The sequence below is a fragment of the Nymphalis io genome, chromosome 9, assembly GCF_905147045.1.
Source record: "Nymphalis io chromosome 9, ilAglIoxx1.1, whole genome shotgun sequence".
Taxonomy (NCBI): domain Eukaryota; kingdom Metazoa; phylum Arthropoda; class Insecta; order Lepidoptera; family Nymphalidae; genus Nymphalis; species Nymphalis io.
The window spans coordinates 9,270,407-9,291,396 of record NC_065896.1 but is presented as its reverse complement, the minus strand read 5'-3'; the positions used below and the strand labels follow the sequence as shown (position 1 = coordinate 9,291,396).

General features: G+C 31.6%; 1 protein-coding gene across 2 annotated transcripts in view; it reads left to right on the top strand.

The window, feature by feature from the left end:
* The window catches only part of LOC126770534 (extracellular serine/threonine protein CG31145), a 74,420-nt gene that overhangs the window by 12,603 nt on the left and 40,827 nt on the right, over nt 1–20,990 (top strand). The window contains exons 1-2 of one of the 2 annotated variants that reach the window (XM_050489967.1): nt 5,381–5,433; nt 11,716–11,748. In XM_050489967.1, coding sequence (XP_050345924.1) covers nt 5,396–5,433; nt 11,716–11,748 — 71 coding nt within the window. In that variant the 5' untranslated portion in view covers nt 5,381–5,395. Of the gene's footprint in view, nt 1–5,380; nt 5,434–11,715; nt 11,749–20,990 lie in introns of those variants that run through there. The other variant, XM_050489968.1, reaches the window with a different exon arrangement.

The following is a 20,990-nucleotide window of genomic DNA, read 5'->3' as shown; positions in this document are numbered from 1 at the left end:
GCTACATTTTAATTACAGTTATCAAACATATTGCATTAATTATTATTATTATTGTATTTTATATTATTTTTATATATTTATGTTTTGTTGCACTTCAATTAACAAAATATAAACGTTACGTAGGTACACAATATATAGTTTTAATGTTCAACTGCATTAGGTGCAACATAGGAGTGTAGATGCTCTTCATGTATAATTGAAATGTAAAGTATTTTTGGTTTCACCTAGCCGACATTATCTAGCATCTACTTATCATTTATTATTGACTGGCCGTAATTCGCTTAGTTGCATCCACTAGGCTCTAACTATCTATTTGTGAAACAGCAGCAGTGGTAGTTGCCTTAAGTAGTGCTACCACCGCAATTGGTCATATCACGCTGTTGTTGTATCCATTTTTAAGTGCCTTCCATATAATAGACGTGTACGCACTTTTTCTTTACGCGGCACTATCGCTTCCGTAAATAAAGACAAAATACCTGCTACTGCTGCTATGAGTTGGGAAATTATATTTTCTCTGCGGTTGAAATAAACAGATTCCTGTTTTCACCGATGGTATTTTTTTAATACAAGTTATTTCATAAAATATTTACGTATATATTGACATTATCTATATTAATAACTGATCGTTTTGGTATTGGTTTAAATTTTAGTAGGTAATTTTTTTCCGACGAAAAGTGTTAAAATAATATTAAAAGTAATTATACATCCATACTAAATGATAACATCAATCAAATTTTACATATGTATTTATGTAGAAATACATATGTAGAAATGTATATATTTATAAATATAATATAATATAACTGTTCGTTGATTAAGTTACTTAAGGGTGATACGAATTTTATAATATTGTTTAATATTAACGACAGCTGTCACTATTATATGAGCGTAATATTACCACATTATTATAATTACTTAATGACTCTTGATTGGCTACTTTCTCTTTCTTTCGCATATAGGCTTATATACTACATAATATATCATCATCATAAATACCACAACCCTCTTTCTAATCATAACAGTTCATAATCTTTAACATAGCTGTTACAATTCTATAATTTGAATTATATTCATAAACCATTTCGAATGGAATCTTAATATGCGTGAATAATGTTCCGAATGGAAATAAAATAATTAAATATTTGGTTAATTCATTCAAATTGAATTTTAATAGAGGCCTAGCTAAGGTATGTTTGAAATTGTATAGATTTTTTTTAAATATTGTATTTATCGAATTTTGGATGAAATAAGGTAAAAAAATCTCAATAAATATTATTCTAAAAATTCCGAAAGTCTGGTTATGAAATACAACAAACTGTTATGGTGGCTGCAATGACATTTCTTCGTAACAGTTTCGCGATTATTCGCATTGCCCCGATGACACGGTGGCCAATCGACTCGGCCCGTGACTCGGCGGAGTTCACAAGTCACAATTTTAGGGTTGTGTATATTGATTACTTTAAAAAAATACTTTTACATAGTGTTGATTTCGAGCAAAGTCGAGATATCGAAGATAGAACACGTATATCTGTTATAACTAAAGATCACATGTACAAATTCAAACCTGGTTTTTGAATATGGAATTTAATGTACTAATTTAACTTCTAGTCCTAAAACAATAACTGTCTCGTTAGTTTAGTGGTTGTGTTATAAGACTACTATGATCCCAGGTCGGGTCAGTAAAAGTTATTGGGTTTTTCTCTCAAGCAATTCTTAGTAGTCAGTTGAATTACCGTCCCATCGGACAATGAAAATGAGGATATAAAGGAGTCACCTTTGTTAGCGCTTACACTTGTGCGTTATAAAAACTGCTAGTAAGTTATCCAGTTTATTTTAAGAATAGCAGCCATAGCCGAAATCACTAAGGAAACATCATCATCATTGTTGAAGGATAACCGTTTTTAAATTACGTTTAGTCTAAATTTTTTCTAAGGAAATACTAGTCAGGTAGTAATTATAAAATTACAGAATATAATTACGAGTTAACACCCAATAAGTAGCAAAACGGTATGTACTCGAAAATATAAAAAATAAAGAAATCGAATAATTAAGGCAACTAACTTATAATTGTTTTAACGGGTTTATAGATTGATAGAATACCGCCTAAGGATTCTTCTATTGTAGATACGTTTACTAATATGTTTTTGTAAAATTGACGACTATGGGTGACGAAAAGGGGACAACCTTTGGGTTAAGAAGTAACCGCATCGCACTAGTTCAAACCGGCTTTACAACTTTCGCATCTTGTCCAGACCGAGTGAACTATTACGTCATCATTTATAAGATGACATTACTCTCCATTAAACCAACACCAAAATGTTTCAAATTAAAATAAAATGTATTTTGAACATATTACTGACGATACCTTAACATTTTAGTATTATGTATTTGTTTGATAAATTTGCTGACTATTGTTAGCAAAACTTCCTTATTTTAAGAACAAGTCCGTAATCCAGCAGACCCTTCTCTTTTGTAATTAATAATTGTTGATGACATAGTTTCGAAAAATTCAATTGCAAATTGTGAAATAATTATATTTATTTTAAAATTACCTGTCGCTTCACTGGCCCTAAATTAGCTTAGTAATTATTGTATTTTTATGAATTAAATAATTGGTAAGGTAGGTAACCTGTAAAAGAGTATTCCCTACTACATGATAATACATAATCTAACTCTTTCGCAATTACATTTGAATTACGTCCGTCATGTTGGGCATCATGGTATGATAGACATCCTTACAGACATTTTTTTACGTGTTATATTACAATATATAATATTGGACAATTGTATTATAGTAATGTTAAAAATATTTTTCACGTAGATATTAATTTTATTGTAATTTAAATTAATTCTGTTAATTTTTTATCATTTTACTGTTGTTAATAATTTCGTTTTTGCGTAGAAGGTTTACGAACTGTGGGTGATATAATATTTAATCTATGTTTATAAACTGGTTATTATATGTTATATCGAATTATCGATTGATTTAACACATTATGCTTTGATTTTAAGCGGCTGAGCGTAACGGGTTATTTAAATTGTTCCACAGAATTAAACAACTGATTTACATTCGATCCTTGAGTGTTGCATCGAAATGAACGAGCTGCCTTCTAGTTCTTTCACTTTCAACCTTCACGTGAGTCTAAATTAAAAAAAAAAATATATGTATCGCACGTTTTTGTTTATACTATATATTTTTATGAAGCATTGAAAGCGTTCGCCTAAACCTAATCAAAATATTTCGTTTACGACTCGACTTTACTGGTTTCGCTATTTCAAATTTTAATGTTTTCTTGCAGTAAAATCTCGTATATAGATTTATGGTTTAAGTAGTGATATGGAATTATGTTGCCGACTGGTAAAGGGATAGAGATGAACATAAAAACAGTTTTTAAAAATAATGCAATTCTATTTTCCTAAATGTTAGTTGTATAATTTTGTAGCTTTTTATCTAATCTGTTTGCTTAAGTTTGTTTTGTAGTACTTAAAAATCAAAACTACTTAAACCGTTTATCTATAGCCTGCCTGTATAATAGTTTATATCACGCGAAAATATTTCTCAAACCTCAACCTCAAAGATTAACGCCTCAAAATAAAAACAAATTATTTTACAACAATAAATTAACAGAACATTTCTTTTAGACTACGGGTAAAAAATTTAAGACTACGGGTAAATATGCAATATTTACTTAATTACAACATTGGTAAGATTTTTTTTTTATCAATTGTTCCTGAACACCTTATTACATGTATGTTTTAAATAAACGGTTTTACTAATTCAATGTCTTGTGATCAGGACAAATTTAGGCTTTACTTTATACAGTTTAACATTAAATTTTCATGTATGATGATAATTAAGTTATATTTTTTAATACATAACATCTATTTATACTTAAATACTAATGACCTCGCTCAAACTAACCTCTCAAACATAAAAACTGGTGATTACTGGCGATAGGGCTGTGTGGGCACCCACTTATCAGATATTCTACCACAAAACAGTACTTGGTATTGTTGCGTTCCGGTTTGAAGGGGGTTTGAAGGGAAGGTTTTTATAGAATAGGTAGCCGCCTACCTATTCTATAAAAATGCATCATCATGTAAAACCGATTATTATGAGTATTTGTTCGAATCCGGAAAATGAGAAATAAACCCCTCCGTATTTTTATTTATTTATTATAGTATATGCGGGTCAAATGTTGCAATTAAATTTTTTATCAACAAACAGATTGAATTAATTTTGTTTTTGATAACAGAAAGTACAAACAAATATGGATTTTTTTTTTTATAGAATAGGAAGGTGGACATATTGGCCACCTGATGGTAAGTGGTCACCACACGCCCTTAGACATTGGCATTGTAAGAATGTCAACCATCGCTTATAGCCAATGCGCCACCAACCTTGGGAACTAAGATTTTATGTCCCTTGTGCCTGTAATTACACTGGCTCACTCACCCTTCAAACCGGAACACAACAATATCAAGTATTGCTGTTTTGCGGTAGAATATCTGATGAGTGGGTGGTACCTACCCAGACGAGCTTGCACAAAGCCCTACCACCAGTAGAACATATAAATAACAATTAATTAATTGACATTAACTGTGTTAGCATCAGGTAGAATAATTTAAAAACATATAATATGGTAAGACTTTAATTATATCCCTGCGATGACAAGATGGGTTGGTATTCTCAAAGTAAAGCGAATGAATACAGAAAAATCGGTTTGACTTTAGTAATGTGTCGAGGATATGAAGTCAAGAATGCGCCTCACCAGCTGACGTTGACTGGCAAAACGCCAACAAGGTCGTCAATACTTTCTATATTTTTTAAAGAATCGCAAAAAAAGTGAACTGTAATTGCTTCTCTGCTAATATCGTTAAAATATTTCGGATGAGCGCAAGTGTATGAGAACGCAAAGTCAGTTTCTAGGTTTAAATAATTTTATAAATAAAAAGATTTTTATATTTTTAAAAGATAAAGTATTACTATATTCACTACAACGTAACTCAAAATAACGCAACGAAATAGACAACACAATTGAAAAAGTATATGTTAAAAGTTAACTTCATGCGTGCTTGTTCATACAACCGTATGATTATTCTGAAAACAAGAAGAGATGTTCTCAAAACTTGTTGCTATCATATGCAATTTTCCAGGCAACCTTGCCCCAGGGCCGGCGACACATGCTCTCGTTATAGCTCGCGCCTCGCGCGATGCGTGGGCGCGCGATCTTTCTTTACAACAAGATCCGCTCAAAACAATTCGCGCGCAGCTCACTTTACAACACTTTTCCAATTTTCTTGTAATGTTTCTTCTATAAAAATGTGTGTTTCTATAAATCAATAAATGAATCGTTTTTGTATACATACAGTATATACCTAAGTGGTTTCAGTGATGCGGTATTTACAGTTTTGTATAGTGCTTTTATATAGGTAATGTTTTGTATATTATTTATTTGTGTTTTTAAATTCGAAACTAACCAAAAATTAATAAATGTTAAAATTATACTGCCTAATAAAACTATAATTGATTTGTTGTCATTGATAATCAAAACAAAAGGTAGATTTTATCGATTTTGTTTATTCGATAAACTATAACAGGATCTGTCATAAAATTACCTCTTTTTATTTTCAATATTATTAGAATGTATATGATTACGTGTACATATACAAATAATATTGTTTGTATCATATTATATAATGTCTAATCACATCGAAATGTACTAAGATACCGCAGACTTTACATATAAATAGTTCAAAGCAATTTCGTAATTTTTTATTTGTATATATCTCATCTAATAGCAATAAATAATGCCTCACGAATCACCGCTTTAGAAATCTTTCTGTAGCGGATTCGCAAACTCTTAAGTATTATTTGTGAAATATATTTACACTGCAGATATAAAATATATATTTGAAATGACACGTGAAACAAATATTTATAATTTATTTGTTGCGAATTGTATGCACTCAATGTATCTCGAACGTTTGAATAAAACGAATAGGGCGATTTGAAATGAATTTAAACTGAGATGTCGCAGTAGATAGAACACGAGTATATTAACACTGCAGATTTAAATGTATGTAACCAACACTCGCTTTGCAGGTGCTTATAAATCTTTGTTCGTAAATCGTCTCTTTTGGAAGTCAACGGGATGTATCCGTTGCAAGCTGAATGTTTCAGATGAAATTCTGACACATACGCATACACCAATCCGCAGTGGAGCAACGTGGTGGAGTAAGCTCTAAACCTCCACAGGACGCTTGCAATATGACGATTACAGGCTGTTGCTGTACAGTAATCTAAATTTATGGACTATACAAGAATGAAACTGATAAGGCACAGAGCTTCAAACCCATAGCTTCGTACAAAACCTTACAAAGCTGTCATTATTATATGCATGCAAAAACTAATTGTAAGCCAGGTTTAATTACTTCGTTTCGTCACATATCAGACAAATTACAAGTTATAAGTGAGTCCATATTGTAAATGTAAAATTGTGCAACTCGACATATGACCACATCGGCTTCATTATAATCCGTATTACGTAAAATATAAGAACTAAATTAAACGTATTTATACCATACGTGTATGTTTTTTTAATTTTATTGAACAGTATCAATATTAAGTATGTACGAGTAACTATCAAAGAGTATTTAAAAACAGTTGATTTATTTAAAGACAAAATATTTGACAATACAATACTAAAATCACGAAAAACAATACCTTTGGGATTAGAAGTATTATAGATATAGCGGCATAGAAGTGTACGTAAGTGCGTCACACGGTTTTGAAACATATAATTAAATAACAATACTTATTAAAAATTATATATGAATAGGAAAAATAAGTCGAGATGGCCCAGTGGTAAGAACGCGTGAATCTTAACCGATGAACGTGGGTTCAAACCCGGGCAAGCACCTCTGAATTTACATGTGCTTAATTTCTGTTTATAATTCATCTCGTGCTTTTCGGTGAAGGAAAACATCGTGAGGAAACCTGCATGTGTCTAATTTCATCGAAATTCTGCCACATGTGTATTCTACCAACCCGCACTAGAGCAGCGTGGTGGAATAAGCTCCAAACCTTCTCCTCAAAAAAGGGAGAGGAGGCCTTAGCCCAGCAGTGGGACATTTACAGGCTGTTACTGTTACTGTAGGAAAAATAAATAAAGCTGTATTACATTTTGGAAAAACTGTTGCATTTTAGTATTTACAAGCACAGGTACTCCAAGCCCGGACTTCAAACCAAGTATGAAATGTTTTTGTTTTAAAATTCTACTTGTAGAGTTGTAGAGTTATAGAGTTAATAGTTCCGTTGTAGAGTTTTACCGAGATATTCTATCTCGGTAAAACTCTACAACGGAACTATTGCCTATTTGATTAGAATAACGGTATTTAACAAATTTTTTCGTTAATTAGGTAGTCGATGTTTCTAATAAATAATAAGAAACCCAAAAAGAAACGACAGAGATCAAACATGTGTATAGCGAAAAGTTACATCGGTTCCGAGAAGGAATCAAAAACATAAATGCCACACGATCATTGTTCTTTAACCTTTCTTTTATATATTTTGTAAATTGTATAAATTAATGTATCCTTAATGTTTTCTTTCTATTGTATTTGAAGTAAATGCTGTGTGTGTACGTATGTACGTACATTTTACATAGAATCGATAGGAATGTTCAAGTAATGTATGCAACTATGATACAAACATTTTTTACAAAATGCATAATATGTCGTAAAAAATAGTTTCGAATAATTTAGATGTCACGATTATATTTTTAGCGTAGAACGAGATAACATAAATTCGTACATTAATATTCAAATGCCTTATGCCTACACTGACACCTATGATATCATCGCATACTAGTAACGATAATTGTTAATGCATTTAGAATAGTCATCTACAATTATTCCGATATATTTAAATAAGCAACATGAGCATGAAAAATGTTTAAATAACGCAAGATTTTATTTTAATATAGCATTTCGTAGTACATTTACATCTCTTTGGATATGTACTTACTTTCATATCAAGACAGTTACATGAACCTCGCTAGTTCATATATTAGCTCCATCTTTTCACGTTAAAGTACCTACTGTATTTGTAAACTATTCCCTGTTAAAACCCAGTGTAAAATAGCGTCTCTGTCTTCTTGTGTTACTTAAAAAAATACAAAGATAACTTACTTTAAAAAAATTTAACACCAACTACCACAACAACAACCTACCTACTTACCGACGTTAAGGTGGTCATAGTGGTAGGTAGGTACCTACCATCCACTTATTATATATTCTACAGCCCAACAGCAAAATCTGGTATTCATATATTTCGGTTTGAAGGTAAGTGAGCCAATGTATCTACTGGCACAAGGGACATAAAATATTCGTTACAAAGGTTGGTGAAGCATTGGTGATATAATAAATATAATAAAATTATAATTTCGCAAGTAATTCAGTTGCATAGTTAAATAAGAGTATTGTATCTACTGTACTCCTCATCGTTCATTTAAATGTTTTAATGATGTGCATTCTTCAGGACTATCAACTACTTCAGATCTTGTCTGCACGATTCAGAAACTTTTAAACGTTTACCTTTATTTATGTTCTACGGGCTTGACAAAAAATATTTTTTAAAATAATTTTTACATAAATAATTGTAGAATCCACTCTATTACAGTTTTATGTATGGAATAAATCGTACCACAAGTCAACGCTTGAATGAACATATATACTCGTAAATCCACAATGCAAGAGCGTGTCATAATTACATACATAAGTTGCAACAATGCGTAATATAAGCGATGGCGCATTTGTCGCGTGTTGTACGTAAGTCTGTAAATGTCAGTTGGAAATAGAAAAGGACATGTACAGACCAATTTGGAGCTTGCTATGTTGTTCCGTTGGGTTTTGGCGGTAATATATCGGACCGGTCAATGTTTTTCTTCGTTGTACTAAATTCGGCTTAAATTGCGAGTAGATAAATGTAAACATTCGAATGTTCTTCTAAACGTCTTTCTTCACTTAGATTTAAATAAATAGAATTGATACCGTATGACTTCTTATTATATTTTGAACATAAAAAATACGATTTATTTTGAAACATGAATATCAGATAAAAACTATGGTAAACTAGACTAAATGTATATGTCCGTTATAACTGTAGTTGTCGATTTTTTTAATGTTGCCTTGCACACACATTACATATCTTTTCCGTCTATACTAATATATAAAGCTGAAGAGAATGTTTATTCGTTCGTTTAATCGTTTATTATTTTTTGTTCTTTTTTATGTTTGTTTGTTCGCTTGAACGCGTTAATCTCAGGTTCCCACCTAATCCGATTTGACTTAAACGAAAAATCCTTTTTGCTCTTTTAAAGAGATGATTAATAACATAACGTTCCGAATCACAGGAATACGTACATACCGTTGTACGCCAGTGAAACCGTGGTGCAGCTTGTCAATAACTGATATTAAGTTTGCGCTCCCTAAACATATAAAAAATATTCAATCGAAGACTAGAGCTGCAAAAAACATCTTTATTCAAGATCATATAGATCGAAGAAAAAATTTGACATAAATATGAATTGACAAATTTGAATTTTATACGTCAGACGTCTGATGTCTCGTGCGGTACTTAGTGCGGGTCTTTTAAACCTGTCTCCGACCTTGGCTCTTAAATAACCGGGCGTAAACCGGTATCGAGCTGATGTAAACAGAATTATTATGGTGCATGACATTTCTACGCTATTAAATATATTGCATGTTTTCTATCTGCTACTGTAAATACTGTTTGACTTAAATAATTTATTATATCTTATAAAGTATTTTTTTAAATCAACCTTTGGGTTTATTTATATATTTATATTTTGAAACGCTCTAATTAATATTTACATCCATAATATTTGTTTTGTAATTGATATTGTTAGTTAAACAATTAGTTTTACAATACTAATTTTTAATTGTAACATAAGTAGGCAAATAGGCATATAAATAATTGAATTTTAACACAAACTGACAGTAAATGTTAAAATTATACCAAAAAGCAATACTTACTAGTGTAGGAAAGATAAAGTAATTTACAATTTTTTTTTATAGAATAGGAAGGCGGACGAGCATATGGGTCTGATGGTAAGTGGTCACCAACGCCCTTAGACATTGGCATTGTAAGAAATGTCAACCATCGCTTACATATCCAATGCGCCACCAACCTTGCGAACTAAGATTTTATGTCCCCTGTGCCTGTAATTACACTGGCACACTCGCCCTTCAAACCGGAACACAACAATACCAAGCACTGCTGTTTTGCGATAGAATATCTGATGAGTGGGTGGTACCTACCCAGACGAGCTTGCACAAAGCTCTACCACCAGTAATTAAAATACAAACTTTAAAAATTTTGATTATTATTAGGTATCGAATTAAAAATGTTTTTTTTTAATGAATACACCAATATGAATAGGATCAGTTAGGTATATAACGAACGTGAAAAGGTATTTTATATTATAAAATTAAAAGATAAAATCGTGTGTTTAAATAGCTGTTACGATGAACAATTAATATTGATTTAAGTAATTCAATTCATTTCCTTTATTTATTTAAGCATTCATATCGTATATTTAAAATTTAAAAACATTATAAATACATACTAGTAATGAATGGTAATAAAATAATTATCGGCTTAAAAAACAAAAGCTTCAAGTAAAATTCTAGCCGATAAAAAAAATCATCTTCTATTTTTCACCCTTACCCTTGGTGTTTTTTGTTCAAATGGGAATGTCGAAAGCAAAAATAGATTATTCCAAATTGGTTCCTAAATGAAGTAATTAATGAATTTCAAAAAATTCAACAACAACAACTTAAGAATCTTCTCCTTTTTGTGAGTTAACAAAATATACACTCATATAGTATATCAAGTTATACAAGATTTTTTTTGAATGAAAATATTGATGATTTTTGACGTTTAAACAGTATGTGACACTTTTTCCCTATTTTATGATAGGAAACGAGTTAGGTACTGAAATGTAGTCATTATTTATCTAGTTATTTGAAAGTAGACATCATAATTAATGTCAGTAAATAAAAACTTACTTTCAAATATAAATTTATTTAAAAAGGAAAAGTATTTTTACCGTTGTGAGCGCAATTAAACGAGACGATTGAATTTCTGTCCAGCGGCAGGAAAAAAGTTAATGACATCATTTTTTTTCATAAATTACTATTTTATTTAGAATAATATTTAACGTCGCAACCAAACCCTCTCGTCAATTAAGGAGAAGTTTCTCTGTCAGTTGCCCAAGTTTCTGTTTGATTTGACGTTTTTGCACTAATGACCGATTCGGGAACCGCGCCGCCCAACCTCCTTAATGTTGGTCGATGCCTGGTATTTATTCGCATTTATTGACATTTTGGTGTTCATTATTAAAATTTATTGTTTTTTTATCATATTGCAGCTATCTTTGTGATTACTTTCGCATTAGCCTTAATGGTTTCCCTATAAATTTTGTTTTGGGAGTGATTAGTTAAACAGCGTTGTGTCTTCTTCATGTCATACGAAATATGACGTACGGATCTGTGATGAGAGAAAGAGAAAACAGTATTTAACTAAACAACTGCTAAACAAAAAAGTTTAAAAGTAAAGCCGTAACCGCATAATGTACCGTCATCGTATTTTTTTTTTAATTTCTCTAATAATATTATTTGTCGTTTCAGGAACCTGTGGTCAGCGGTCTTCTTCTGTTGCAGGTAAATTAAAAAAAATATAATAATTTCAAATTACCTTCATGTTGAACATGAATCTAATTAAAGAAGATCGTTATGTACTATTCATTGTTACACAAGATTAACAAGTACAATAGTTAGATATGAAACGATCATAAAGATTGAATATAAACTTTTTTCACATTCTCATTAGCAGTGAGACGACAAGGCGACAATAGCGTTCATGTGATTTGTAGGTCGATCTCACGATACGATCCCGGTTAAGTAACCGTGCTATACACAGCAAAGAAAATATATACTCTTTCCCATTATAAATATATATATATATATTCAATTACATTCCTTAAACTGACTCGTTGGTCTAGTGGCTTGATATAAGGCCGCAGACCCGGAGGTCCTGGGTTCAATTCCCAGGTCGGGCCAATAAAAAGTTATTGGGTTTTTCTGTCAGAAAATTCTCAGTAGCAGCCCGGAGTCTGAAAGTTGGAAGTGTGTACACTCCTGTGCCTCGGAAAGCACGTAAAGCCGTTAGTCCTGCGCCTGAACTCTTTCCGGTCGTGTCGGATTGCCGTCCCATCGGTTTATGAGAGTTAGGGAATAGAGAGTGCACCTGTGTTTGCGCACACACTTGTGCACTATAATATCTCCTGCGTAGTTGGCTAATCTCTCTTGAGATTGGCCGCCGTGTCCGAAATCGGTCTGGAGGACATTATTAATACATTCCTTAGTTATATAATCTCAGTCCGCGTAAGCTATGGATGTGTATTGTGAATTGTAAATAATTAAAACAAAGTGACAATGTTACGTATTTTTTATTATTTTAGTATGTTAATTTATTTTTATAATGATAACAAACTTCGAAGACTCTACACGTCCCTTATAAGCCCTAATTATTGTTTGTGCAGGGCCTACTGATCGCTGTATGATATTATCAATTCCTTGACTACCTCATATAAGGTCATATAAGGCCATATAAGGCTGCAGATCCCGAGGCAAGAGGTTCAAACCCCAAGTCGAGTCGATAAAAAGTTATTGGGATTTTCTGTCAAAAAGTTCTCAGCGGCGCCTGGAAGTTAGAAGTGTGTACACTCCAGTGCCTCGGAAAGCACGTAAAGCTGTTGGTCCTTCACCTGAACTCTTTCCGGTCTTGACGGATTTGCCGTTCCATCGGATTATGAGAGTGCGCTTGGGTTTGCGTATACACTTGTGCACTATAATATAACCCGGGCAGTCGGCTGGTCTCTCTTGAGAATGGCCACCGTGGCCAAAATCGGTCAGGCAGACATCATTATCGTCATTATAAATTAACTATTGACATTACATATAATTACACGGTATTCTGCTAATCGTCTTAATTACCAATCTCACGGGCCAATTTCAATTAAATTGTAATTTCAATAGGTACATTAGTCACAACGAAGTTAAGCTTTATAAAATATAATAAAAAACGTAATTTGTTATAGAAAGTTCTTCACTTTCAAAGACAAATTATATATTTAATATTATTGTATAAGAAAAATCTATAAAAATAATTTCATGAGACGGCAATCGATAGTTTAAATAAAAAACAATGATCATTGTTGCGTACATCACCATCACGTACTTTGTCAAAGTAATAGTTCTAAGAGCGATAGTTTGTACTTGGTACGATTAATTTTGAGAATGTCTATATTAATTTAATATAGTATTGTAATGTTTCCCAAATAAAATAAAAATAAAAATAAATAAAATAATAAAAACATATTTAAAATGTGTTTATAGTATACTTTCAATACTAGTAATTCCCGTTTTAAGGAATTAATATTCGCATTCACCCCTACAATTAAGCGTTAGTTTGTGTTAGGAATGGGGACGATAATAGCCCATGGGTCATGACCGAACCTGCGACTTTTAAATCACTAGTAACAGTAACAGCCTGTAAATGTCCCACTGCTGAGCTAAGGCCTCCTCTTCCTTTTTGAGGAGAAGTTTTGGAGCTTATTCCACCACGCTGCTCCAATGCGGGTACATCACTAGGCGATACGTAAACTATTGCGCTATTGACCTATAAATTAATATATGATTATGCATACTAATAATTAAAGTAAAAAACCTTCTCAAATTTGCAAACAACTTCAATACATCACACCTTGAATTGGAGTAAATTTTGAAAATATATCAATTGGAATTTTTATTAAAATGTATAATACCATAACACATAGAAACACTACCTGAACATTTTATGTTCGTCAATTATTTGAATCGGCAAATCGCAAGTTTATTGCTTAGACAAATAATTCTACCGTTTCATTCGAAAGTTAGTGATTACACGTATGAGTGCGCTACGATAATGCTTGTACCTTCGCTGTCACTGTTTTCTACTTGAAATTGGCTCGTTTCGAACATTGTAAGGCAACTTTTATGGTTTACCTCATTAATTCAAAAACATTACAAAAACTATCACGTATCTTAATTTTTTTTTTAATCAAATCAGAAGCCAACGGAAATATTTAGAAAAACATTGTCTTATTGCATGTATAAAAATATTGTAACAAAATATATATCAATTATAGGCTAACTTAACATTCAAAAAATAAAAAAAACTAATTGGCTAATTATTAGTATCTTATTGATAAACATAAAGGTTTGTGGTTTAAATTATTAAATAGTTTTAATGGTTTCTTTGAGTTTTATTTAATAAATACGTTACTATGTATAATGTTTTACTATTAGATTTTCTTACATCTAAAATTTATAATTAAAAAAATGTTGACGTCACATGATGTGTCTGGTATATGTAAAAATTCAAAATTTGTATTTTTTCTTAAAGAATTTATAGTGAAAGAAAGAAAACCAATAAATAAATTTGGAGTAAAACCATTAATTATCTAACATTCATTCTGTCTATCTGACATTCAGTTAGAGTTTTATGTATTTTGTGACTGTCGAAATATAGTATAATAAAAATTGTACATAAGTACACACAAATCTCTATGGTTTCATTCCTGTTATAAAATATCAGAGATATGCGATACAAGTTCAGTTTAATAATACACTAGATATCACGAGCGCAATCATCATGTACCGAGTTACGCAAGACGTAAGAAATAAGTGGATGGCAAGTAGATGGATGCAGATTGCAGATACTCATACTCTAAGTGCAACCTTGACCGAGAGCTCCGTTTTGTTAACATGGAACATCGAAAAAAGAGAGAATGTTAAAAATAATAATAATTTAAGATAATTTATAAATTCTCCGTTTCGGAGGTATATTTACTTGTATACCCATTTAAACATGATCAAGATTTTTTTCCAAGCGTAGGAGCTATTTCGTTGCATGTTGTAAGGCTATACCTACTTTGCAATTATAAAACTTAAGCTCTAAGGATAATATAAAATTTAAATAGCAAAGGTTCCTTCTTTGAGGAGTTAATAGTTGCCCCCAGTTTTTTTATATTAAAAATAATATGATGATATGTCCTTCTGTCCGAATCCGACCACAGCAATTATTCTCGACGGAGCATTTACAGTATGTATTATAGGGCACAAGTGTGTGTCAAAATGTTTTTTTTTTTCATTATTATAATTTTTTTGGTAGTAAGTTAAATAAAATAATATTGTAAATCTAATGTAGTTACGGATAAAAAGACAGCCTTGGCATTTACAAGGCATAGTATTATATTATATACTGAATAATAACATTACAATCGCTAATTGTATTCTACAACAGCGGCCGAATTCTACTAACTTATAACGATTACGATACGTTCCCGATTCAATTCCGATCCAACTTTGTATCATCTGTAATAAACGTAATTGTTAAATTTTACGGCAATAGTCGATAATTAAATTAAACAATAGAAAAACGGAAAAAACGGCAACGATCACGCTTCGATTCGATTGCGATAAAGTGACAATTTGTTAGTAGAATTGGATCTCTTCATACCGCTCCTATAAGACAATTGCATACAACCGTATATTCATAGATCGACAGTTTTCTTATACAAACTTACTTATATATCGTTACTTCTATAATACTGGTACTATAGTACTGGTACTGGTACTGGTGGTAGGGCTTTGTGCAAGCTCGTCTGGGTAGGTACCACCCACTCATCAGATATTCTACCGCAAAACAGCAATACTTGATATTGTTGTGTTCCGGTTTGAAGGGTGAGTGAGCCAGTGTAATTACAGGCACAAGGGACATAAAATCTTAGTTCTCAAGGTTGGTGGCGCATTGGCTATAAGCGATGGTTGACATTTCTTACAATGCCAATGTCTAAGGGCGTTTGGTGACCACTTACCATCAGGTGGCCCATATGCTCGTCCTCCTTCCTATTCTATAAATAATCGATATTGTCAGCGAAAATGTCCAGACCAATTTTCTCTTACATTGATATAGTTCCACGTACAAACATTTAAGCATATTTATATTACAAAAGAAAATTTGAAAGTTTCGGCAATATAGTCCTGCTATAAGTGTCTTCCGTAAAATATTATTTGAAAAACGGATAAATAAAATTTTATTTATTTTTACTCAAACTCCAATTAAGTTGCTATTAAAATAATTACACCTGTATTCATTTTTTAAAATAATTGCAAACATCAAATCTACATCATTCTAAAATAAATATTTATATACCGTAAATTGATATTATTAAAAATTACTCAAAAATATTTAAAAGTCGGTGTTCCAGTGTTCAAGTGCCAAGTAAAGGAGAAATACTAAATTTTGATCATATGTAACATTCTTTAAATTGTAGTCATTAAAATGTAAAAACATTTTATATTTCTATGACAAACAAGTCAATTTATCCCTAATTGATAAAGCAAGCAAACACTTAACCTAGGGCTATTTATCCCCAATTGATAAAGCAAGCAAACACTTAACCTAGGGCTATTTATCCCCAATTGATAAAGCAAGCAAACACTTAACCTAGGGCTATTTATCCCCAATTGATAAAGCAAGCAAACACTTAACCTAGGGCTATTTATCCCCCATTGATAAAGCAAGCAAACACTTAACCTAGGGCTATAATTTACAAAATCTTAATAGAGGACAATATTTAAACTGAATAATAATAATATAATATTATAATATAAATGCAATTTAATAAAATAATGTATCTGTTTATTAAAGTAGATTAAAGTTTATCAAAATATAAAGATAAAGGATTCTAAGGGTAGATTAAATATGATTTTTTACATAGCAATAACTTTTAATATTCGATTGCACATTTATTGGACGCTAGACTGGCAGCCCTAGCGTATAAATAGCGTGCTGTATGTGTTCCGCTTCCTATGCGTTAACAACGAGCGTGCAAATGTGAGTATCAACACGCAATAACTTGTACATTATTAATATACTTTGTATTAAGAACGGAGAAAGTGAGTTTGTTTGTTTGTCTCACTTGTCGTCTCAATTTTCTTAATAGACCTTTTTTTTCGTTACTTTATTAGGCAAACGAACAAAATCGGCCTGATGGTATAAACTATCGTACATTGTTATATACAATGTGCTTATAATTTCATACGGAAACACGGCTATATTGAGTATGGATGCTGTGATGTGGTACGCTACATACCTAGACTGTTCTGCACTTACGTGATCTTCATGTGATAAAGTCTTGAGTTTTTCACTGATTCAACTAGAGCTAAATAATATCCGATATATTTAATTAATTACGTCTATCATATGTTAGGTTGAAGAAATCAACATCTCGATTTTAACATTAGTAGCTTCTTAGCTAAAGAGATAATTTTATAAACAAACAACCGGCGACTTTAAATAAATGGCTTTTATAAAGCGAAGACTGATGATGACTGGTATTTGTAGATCCAACTTATCACTTATAATTTGTTAACTTTCATAATTACTTTCAACAAAAACCTAAACAAACAAAAACAAGTTTGTACAGTCTGTTTAAATGATGTGATTGTAACGTGACCTTCGCTAGTCTCTTATCGAAAGACAAGTAGAATTAAGAGTTAGTTTTTTTTTTCTTTTTTTTTTCGCCCCCTGATGAGAGCCGAGCCACGGGAGAGGCCAGAGATGCGTTATATCAACACGATCCCGCAGCCTTACCGATCCGTGCTGTTTTAAAGCCCACATAACCCAGTTCCACCCCCATTGGACCCGGGTACCTTTCTGAAGGTTTCCACTGCGAGAAAAAAAAAGAGTTAGTTTTTACCTGATAATAAATACATTTTTACAACCTTTTTATGTGACTCATGTTTAATTTTAACGAAATAATTTTAAATTTCCTTAATGTTAATAATTTTTATAATGATTTAATGTTGGATTTTATTATTAAATATTTAATAAAAAATGTAAGCTTAATAATAATTAATCACCAATTAATAAACTTACAATTTACAATGATAACAGTTTAATTTATTTAAAAATAATAAAAAAAGATCAGATGATTACAATGTTGAAATTTTTTAAAACGAACACTGTATAATTTTTTAACATTAAAAATTTAAAAGTTTAGCTGAAGTTAAATGCAAATTCAATATGTTTATATAAAAACCAGGCATACAATTTGTCTATACATATATACAAATTGTCATGGCGATCGGTTGAACGGTATATAAGTTGATGTGCAGTGACATCTAGCGGCGAGTTAAAACAAATTGTTTTTTAAAAAAATATTTTCGTGAAAAAGATATATATATATATATATGTGCAAACTTTTATGATCGGTTAAACGGTTTCAATGTCTATTAATCTCAAACAGATATACCGACATCCATTTATATATAATGTATATACTAATATTATAAATATAACTGTGTCTGTCTCTGTTTTCACTGAATCGATGTTAATGAAAGCCGCTGAAAAAACAAGTATTATATATATTCAAAAGCCTATCATGAGTATATTGTAATAATATAATAATCAAAAAGGTTGTTAGGTGCAGTTAAACGAGATGTGTCTATAAAAATAAAACAGGACGTATAAAATAATAACGTAAATGCACTAAAATATTTTATCGTTTTCGTTGGAGCTTAGACGCGACTATTATTCATCATAATTATAGTCACACATCGCCTTTGCGTGTTTATTAACGAAAGTTAAGCTACATAATTAATTCTTCGAAATTGCCAAATCAAAAGTGATATTAAGTTCTTCAATAAGACGTTTTAATCACATACAATACTTATAAAAAATATATTATCGTTACAAGATTTTTTGAAATAATGAGCCAACAAGAAGTACACTAATAAATACAATGAGTCTTTAAACATGACGTTATACAAATCAAGTGTCTCCTAAATTAAAGGTACCGTACCGTAACAGCCTGTAAATGTCCCACTGCTGGGCTAAAGGCCTCCTCTCACCTTTTTGAGAAGGTTTGGAGCTTATTCCACCACGCTGCTCCAGTGCGGTTGGTGGAATACACATGTGGCAGAATTTCAGTGAAATTAGACACATGCAGGTTTCCTCACGATGTTTTCCCTCACCGTAAAGCACGAGATGAATTGTAATCACAAATTAAGCACATGAAAATTCAGTGGTGCTTGCCCGGGTTTGAACCCACGATCATCGGTTAAGATTCATGCGTTCTTACCACTGGGCCATCTCGGCTTTTTTATTTAAATTATAGGTGTTGCAAAATATATCAACATTTTTTTATCAAAAAAAAACAATGAATGCATTTTTTGAAGTCGTTCGTAATAATTGTAATCCAATATTGACTGATTGACTGCCTCGTTGGTCTAGTGGCTTGATATAAGGCCGCAGACCCGGAGGTCCTGGGTTCAATTCCCAGGTCGGGCCATTAAAAAGTTATTGGGTCTGGAACTCTTTCCGGTCGTGTCGGATTGCCGTCCGGATTATGAGAGTTAAGGAATAGAGAGTGCACCTGTGTTTGCGCACACACTTGTGCACTATAATATCTCCTGCGTAGTTGGCTAATCTCTCTTGAGATTGGCCGCCGTGGCCGAAATCGGACTGGAGGACATTATTATTTATTATTATTGATCCAATATATAATATACTAGAACGTTTTGATACGTATCTACTACTTCTGCTATGTATATAAGACTAAAGTACCTAAGTATTAAAATCAATTCTCGATATGATTGATTGTAGATAAATCTTCGCAAATCTGTCCTTCCTTTATTAAAACTCAAAAGATGTGTTGTACAAACTGAAATTACATTGAGGACTTATAACTCAGTAATTAACTTCCGTCGTAAACCTAGTTTATCGAAACTAATCGTATTCATGCAGCGTATTATTTCTTGCCTATCGACCGTATAAACTCCGATTTCACGGTGACACATAAAACTGTAAAATTTATAGCTCCTACAAAAAGCAGTATTTTTATTTTTAAAATTTCTGTTTTATTTTATCAATAAATACGTTATTGCGTAAATACATATGTAACAAACAAACTTTACGGTTGAAGCTATATTATTGAACATTTACATTCCTTTTTATGTATAAATAACTTTATATTAAATAAATATTAAATCGATGTTTAAAATGCTTGTTACATGTGTAATCAATGTTATATTAAATAAGATATATATATACAAATATTTTATTTATCGGGTGAAAATATAGAGAGGGTAATTACAAATTTAAATCAACAATGTGTTTGTAATGGCTATTGTTTCACATTAACGATCACACGTCATGTTTTGAATATGTTTGCTTAGAATGTGTAACGAAAATATCAAAAATATATATGCATACGAAGTTCTGATATTTCTGATTGATTTCAATTATTTATTATGTCGTGTTTTGTTTTATAATAGAATATAAAAATATGGAAATGCTGAAATGAAAACTATTTTATAGTACCTATCAGTTCCTCAATGGCCTGCTGCTGGATAAAGGCCTCCTTTCATTTAAAGTAGTTTGTTGCTTACCATCAAACTGTTCCTCCTCTCTGTAGTCTTTAAATAAACTTAGTAACAGCCTTTTAATGTCCCACTGCTGGGCTAAGGCCTCCTCTCCCTTTTGAGGAGAAGGTTTGGAGCTTATTCTACCACGCTGCTCCAATGCGGGTTGGTAGAAAGTTAGTTTGAGGTAAATGTGTGTTTTATATATTTTTTTTGCATCAGTACGCAATTCAATTGTGTGCTATGCCCATAGTAATTTAATTGACAAATTTCATATTGGCAAAATGTAAAATATATTAGGTTCTTACATATGAAATTAGCGTTTTCTCGTACTGGCCACATTGATATGAAATATCTCCTCTTTGGTTAAGAATTCCAAATTCAAATTTATAAATTCATTTAGCTGGTCCATTTGAGTTTTGAAAACAGTC